This window comes from Photinus pyralis, unplaced genomic scaffold (genome assembly GCF_008802855.1).
Source record: "Photinus pyralis isolate 1611_PpyrPB1 unplaced genomic scaffold, Ppyr1.3 Ppyr1.4_LG1, whole genome shotgun sequence".
NCBI lineage: Eukaryota > Metazoa > Arthropoda > Insecta > Coleoptera > Lampyridae > Photinus > Photinus pyralis.
Genome location: NW_022170249.1, coordinates 12,653,434 through 12,660,474, shown reverse-complemented (window position 1 = coordinate 12,660,474; position 7,041 = coordinate 12,653,434). Strand labels below are relative to the sequence as shown.

The 7,041-nt window shown below is 35.6% G+C and overlaps 1 protein-coding gene across 1 annotated transcript; it reads right to left on the bottom strand.

Moving 5' to 3' along the window:
- Window positions 1–481: 481 nt before the first annotated feature.
- LOC116173419 lies at window positions 482–5,519 on the bottom strand. Its single transcript, XM_031490930.1, has 4 exons — window positions 5,500–5,519; window positions 4,820–5,328; window positions 1,376–1,383; window positions 482–541 (listed from the first exon to the last, which is right to left on the bottom strand). Exons 1-4 carry the CDS (start codon window positions 5,517–5,519, stop codon window positions 482–484), a joined length of 597 nt encoding a protein of 198 aa, XP_031346790.1.
- Between the last annotated feature and the right edge of the window lie 1,522 nt (window positions 5,520–7,041).

The following is a 7,041-nucleotide window of genomic DNA, read 5'->3' as shown; positions in this document are numbered from 1 at the left end:
ATTACTCTAAATACTCAGTTGGTATGTAGACTGCCCATTATTTGAAATTTTAGATACTAACAATTAAAATAGTATGGTTTTCAATCATCTCTTTTCAAATCAACACATTTCCAAATGTTTCGTTTAGCAACAAAATTTCTAAAATTTGTGTTATCCGTAATATCCATTGGAAGAAGGGCGAATGGAACTTAATTTCATATGGTCTTTTCCAATGTGTATTCTTACTCGAAAATGACTTAGTTGTTACATCCTGTATAACTGTTAAAAATAATAGAAGTGAAATTTCATAACTGGTAACTCAAAGTGTTGGTTGGTTATTTATTAAAACGATATTCGTACGATGTTACGGTATGACGTGAACGCATATTTTTATTAAAAAGAAACTGAAAATCCTTCGAAGTGATGAATAACTAGGTCGCCGTGTTTTGAATGTGTAGAAGATAAATTGAAATACCTTCCGGTTCTATACGAAAATACATTGTTATTGACATTTTAAAATAATCTCCATGACATTATTACATATTTTGTAAGTACACAAATCGTATATTAAGTCCTACGCGTCCCACGCATTCAATCCCGATAAATGAATGATTGATATTCGATGGTTTTGATATTATTGGATTGCTTTGGGCAGTACTCGGTTTAACTAATTCATGTTAGCAGATAATGTGTGTTCTCTAGCCACGCCATCCAGGTTCGTGAACCTAAGTTGTTTATTTTGTTTAAGGGTTTGACGGGGAAGTACAAATTCTCCCGAAGAACTAATGTATGACAACCTACGTACGCCATCGAGGCCACAGGGTGGCGCGATGAAAACTAAACTATTATCGGTTAGATAAAAATAGATCTCAATAAAAGTTCTGTGTTCCAGAAAACCTCGCCAATTTCTGCATCCCTTGATGTTGTAACCAAGACCTCCAACAACTTCCGGAGCACATTTAGCGAGCTTTAAAATCTTTAAACATTCCCTGAAAAGAATCGCTAAAAATCACTTGAGAATGTCCACAAATTCAGTCAATCAGAATCAAAAACATTTACCAAATATTGAGGAGTATTATAAAGATTCTACTTTTTTTTAACTATGACGAATCCTCTAAAGAATCTCAGAAGAGCTTTTGGTAAGGACCTCTGCAAATGATGGAATCTATTTTTCCTATGTTTGTCTATATTTTTAAGTGGACAGTATTTTAGTGGAGGTTGCTCCAGTCCCGCTATTCAGTTACAGAATTAGTCCCAACACAAATTCGAGGTAGGGACTCTCTTGGCCATAGCGTCCACAAAACCAAGGGGCCGGCAACCCCGGCTGCTGCATTTCTAGAGATATCTGTAAAATCGCTTTCCTAGGTTTCTCTGAGACTAAACAATCTCTGGAGAGCCAATAAAAACTTTTTGTGAAGATAATTTTGCATAAGCTTAAGGAGTTTTTGAGATACCTAATTATAAAACCCGGACGAAAAATCTGCTAAAAATTCAGACATTTCAGTCTAAGCACCGAAAAAATGGCGGGACATCCTGTACATGACAATATTTCAATTTATTTAGTGTAAATCTGGGGGATTATTTGCGAAATAAGCAAAGCGTTGATTAATTTTATTTGAATTTGTATCTCAGTGTTGTTTGCAAAATTTTGTAACTGCGTAGTTTTCGTTGTAATTTTATCGCTTTTGTAAAATGTTTATTTAGATTTGTGTATTTAATTGTAAAACGTGAAATTGCGTCTTAAGGTGTAGGATCATCGCGATAAGGACTTTTATCGGACAAAATTTATTTAACGCACGTGTTCTTCTCGCTGTTAGAAGAGATAATGTATTTCGAAGAACTGCTCATTATTTTCGGCGTGTTCCCTCGAAGCTGGCGTTATCAACTTTAATTGTGATTAGCGGCGTTTTTGGAAATCTTGGGATACTGCATATATACTAAGGTATGGTTATTATATTCATTTATAAAATTGGTTCTTTCTCCTACAATCTACATCTAAATTGTCTTAAATTCGCTATCATCATCATCTTCAGCATTTAAGTCACCTCTGGTAATTGGAGCTGGGCAAAAATATTATGGTATCAGTTGATAGGAAGAGAACAAGGAAGTACCTTTTTTTATTACAAAATATGTGCAGATGTAAAGAACAAAGGATTTAAAAGTAAGAGGTTCAGGACCTATACAACACACTGAAAAAATATGATTTTCAGAACTAATGTGCTCGAAAGAAATCTGATATAACATTGAATTTATTTCAGTTGAAAAGTGTCATTTTCCGGCTCCAGTGATGGTTTCACTAGGAGTAACAATTCTGGGAAAAACAAAAATTTATTTTGTAGGCTAAAATTGATCAAACAGATATTTGATGCATCATGCACTTTATCTTCCAACAAGATGGTGCACCATTGCATACTTCCAGAAGTACGATAATAAGTTCTAAATTTTATATCGCGTGGCCTCCAAATAGCCCCGATCGTAACCTCGTTGAATACAACACTTTGAGTAAGTAAATATACTCATAGGTCATAGTTCACAAAAACACTATTTTCAACACTAGCGCTTAATTAAATTATCGCATAGTTTTTGTTGTTTGACACCATGCCTACCAAGAAATTAGTAACCGATCAATTTGGTGGCGCCGAAAACAGTAAGCTGTAGTAAATAATCATGGAGGACAAATCCATAATGAATTCAATTGATTAATTTTAGGTTGTCTTAATTATAGTTAAAAAAGTTTTAAATTATCGTATAGTATCAAAATTTCACTAACCAACTCTGTGCAATTCATTGAATAAGTTGAGATAAAATTGATGACCTTTTGTATAATAACTGAAACCGATATTCCCTCGGATTTACTGCTGTAATCTCTGATGCCTTACAATCTGTTTTATCGGTTGTATTGTGCTGTTCTTTGATCTTCTCTTTCGAAACTGTAAGAGAACGTAAGAAAATGAAAGGAGTATTTGAATCAAGAAATTACCACGGAATAAAATGATGAAAAAAGTAGGTATCATTTTCCATATGATTGTTGACAAAAAATGCGGTAATTTGATTTCTATGCAAAAAAATAGTAGTCACTGGATTCCAATGAGTCCTCATGTATTACTTTTACCTCATACCCGACCTTAATTGACCAAATTATAGTACAGTGGAGTAATGTTGCTGTACTACAAGCGTTATATGTATAGTCAGTGGTAACAATTATATGCAGAAACCATAATTTGGACCTCCTTTGCAGATAAGATTTTAATAATTCCATCTTTCTATACCTAGGGATAAATTTAGAGCCTGGTAAATTTAAATATTCTATAGGAATACTATACATTTTTTAGAAACGGGCAATTAATAAACGCTCGTTCTGTTTGGCAATTTAGTATACCTTCTTAGGTACATTTATGATTAGCATCAGTTTTAGTCTTTTTTGTAGATTTCGGAAGTTGTGAACTTACACAATACAAAGCGAATTAAACAACACGCGATTATGCAAGAACTTAATAGCCTATCGTGCCGCTGCACCGTAAGGAATTGAGTAAATTTATCTTGATTGGATTGTTGCTATTAATAATTTGTTGTAGGTAGAAAGCATAAACGTACCCATTTCATTAGTTCCGAATACTTTTCATTAAAGAACGATTAAGCATATAATGAGACCAAATCTAAGAAGTACTACTCTTCCGCGGTTTGAGACCACCAAAAGTACAGGCTATTGGTTTTGATTTTTTGTATACCTAATTCTTGGTCAAGGTTGGAACATTAGAACAGAGATGGTATTCGCATAACTTAACGCAAACACGTGGAAAAAGTTTGCGCATTCCTCGTTTACGAAAATTTTTCTCATTCTTTTTTCGATTAGACAAATAGAGCAATTATTTTGTAACCACTTAATCAGGCGAATTTATTGCCAACGCGCAATTGCACAAAATAAGAGAAAAATGCACCACTAGCTGCAAATAATTACTTAATGCAACACTGGAAGCGTACGTACACTAAAAATTCGGTAGGTACCCAATGTTCGTAATCACTTTGCCCTGCGTAATTAATTCTTTGATTAAACTTTATCTAGAAACGGGATTGTTAAATTTCAACTTGTAAAGGACAAGGTTACGTTGTCATTGATTTACACTTTGCGGGTTATCTATTTCCTAAGAGAGTTAAGTACACGATATAACAATCTCAATCTAAATAACAATACAACGGACATGCAACTCGTACTAGTAGCGTTTATGAATTGAGAAATGTGTACTAATAACCTTAATAAATTTATTTATGATGTATTAATTTAAATTGATCAATCAGGACTACGATTTTCAGTTAGCTGAAGGGGCGCATATCGAATAAGACACACGAAATTTACTTCATTAAGAAATTGAGGCAAAGTGTTCTAAAAGAAATTGCGAACCAAGACACGTTCCCAATTAATTTATCAACTGTCAAAGTCAACTTATTGAATTGAAAATTTCTTCTTCTTTATGAAGGATGGCGAGTTCAAGGTGATACGATAAACTTTTACTACACGATTAAATATGTATTAACAATTACCGGAAAGATCTCAAATTAAGCGCATATTTACTGGCAACAGGTAACGTTTTATAGGGTATTTTTTATGCCCAGTTATCAAAATCGAATTAGGTACTTAAAGTTATGTAAAAATTATGCTATTTATATCTAGATTAATAGAATTCTAAGCGTAAATACTTGCAAAGTAAGTAATTTTATGGTTTCTTTGGGAAGGAAACCTATAATTTTCATAATATTGAAACTTAACAGCTTCTGTCCCGCGAATGTCTATTAGAGGTACAAACCGCATGCCCGTGTTTACGCAAAAATAATTAAGGTACTCACCTAAAGCTAGAACAAGGATGTATAACCCAATGACCTGAAGCTTTCTGTCGAATCCGTTCTTTCATAAGTGCCTTCTTCGATCCAAAAAGTTTCATGGCCAATTTGTTGTCCGTGGGTTGAAAGAGTGCTTGTAGCTGGTTCTTGAGGAAACTTTGTTTACCGGCTTCCGCGGAGCCCAGGGGGGTGGGTCCGGGCTCTTCCTTTGGGGTGCCGTACAACGAGACATCGTCCACACCGAAATGGACTTTGCCGCTACCCTTATAATTCATGTCGTTGGAAAGGTAATCCGCGATAAGCAACGTTTCGTCATCGAGTGCGGTCACCAAAGAATCGGTGCACGTGTTCGTGTTCTCGATGCTGATCTTGATAGAGTCATCCTTGGCTAAACGGCGCGGTGGAGGCGAGCGGATTTCCTCTTCGGACTGAGCCGCGGCCACCCGCCCGTTCGCTAACCGTAGACTGGGCACGCGCCGCGCTCCACGTCTCTCGACACCGTCGCCGCCGTCCCTGAAACACCAAAAGACAATGTGTAAATTGTTGGTGCATGCGTTTATGAGATTACAGTTATAAACACATACAAATTGTTTACCACACGCAACGCTCGTTAGAAAACCAAACGACGACGACGTACCTGCCCCATACGCCTACAACTTCGCAGGGGGTTGAACAATCGACTACCTTAACATTTCTAACATCATTTTATCATTCAAATACGTTTTCAAGGTTGGTATTCTTTTACACAGATACATGAATGGAAAGATTATGGAAAATTCATGTCAGAAATGCAGATCGGATGTAATGCACGCGACGTGCCTTCCCGATTATACCACCTTAGCGTCGCGTCGTCGTTCCATTAACACCGTTCATAATACCTGCTACTAGATTATGTAAATCACTGTTTAAATTTCATTTTTATACACTTATTGTGTTTAATTAGTTCACTACAAATCCTTGACAAATTACACATATCTAAAAATGTAATTGTTACTTCTAACGCACTTTCATAATCTGAGTTTTACGAGTCCTTCATATGTATGTAGATATGTTTTCGTCATTACCAATACAAAGAAATCGGTTATGTACCCACATATTATTATACTCTGTTAACTTAGATTTCCTGAAAAACACCAATTGTGCTAGGTTGCATCGTAGAATTCCTTTATAAATCTCTTGACCTAGCGCAACAATCTTAGCGCCTTACTTCCTTCCCCACCTCCCAGTGAGATTGAGAGCAGGGGACAAGGGGGCATTGTGAAACGAGTATGCAATAATAATACACAATTAGGAAGTGTAACAGTTTAACCATGCGTGGGTGGAGCAAAGGATATAAATGACAGGGGTGGGTGTACCTATACATTGTCATTGTGGCTCATTATCCTGTGGTGAATATTGTAGTAGATAGTCTAGAAATTCCGATAGACATCGAGGCACCATGAGGATTAGTCATCGGCAATAAGAAACTAAGGCGCATTCTTTCCAGGAATATAAAATTTAGAATATTCGGAAGCGTTCGGGAGCTCTCGAAGAACATTCTAGAAAGATTGTTGTTTGCTACATAAGCAACATGGTTGCGTTCGTGTTAAGTTATAAATTGTGAGTGATAAACGCTTATGAATTAATCCATTTCAAGACTAAAGTTATTGTTAATTAATTGTAAATAAATAAATCACGTAACTAAAGTTGACAATTTTTTCAATATTATACGGTTAAACAGAATGTGATGATATACCTAACTAAGTAGAAATAAAGTAAGAAAAAAGTTGTTGGTATAAGCGACCAAAATAAACATCTTTTCCAACTGAATTGAGATACCAAAATAGACCGTTTTGAGGCTATCAAAAAGTTTCATTCATTTTTTTTTAAACCATAATGGAAAGAAGGATGGCTTACCTACGTTTTTCGGAACGCATTTTCGGATTTTTAAAAATATATCTAAAAATGCTACTAGTTCAGTCAATTTGCACTTTATGGTTACAAAAGGTCCGGTAGAAGATTTTACTTTTCCGACTTGTTTAAATGGTATAGAGCGAGAAACGTCCAAGTTTGCCAATGCGACTGGCGTCGGGAGAAATTGTGGTCAAAAATCTGCAAAAATTTCTGACTTTTTTCGGTTTTTCTAAAATAACTCGCCAACGATAATACTCATTTAAGTGACCTTTTCTGTCCCTTTGGTAGATGTGTCTCGTCTACTTGATCTTTTCGCCCTTTGAGAGTACCCTC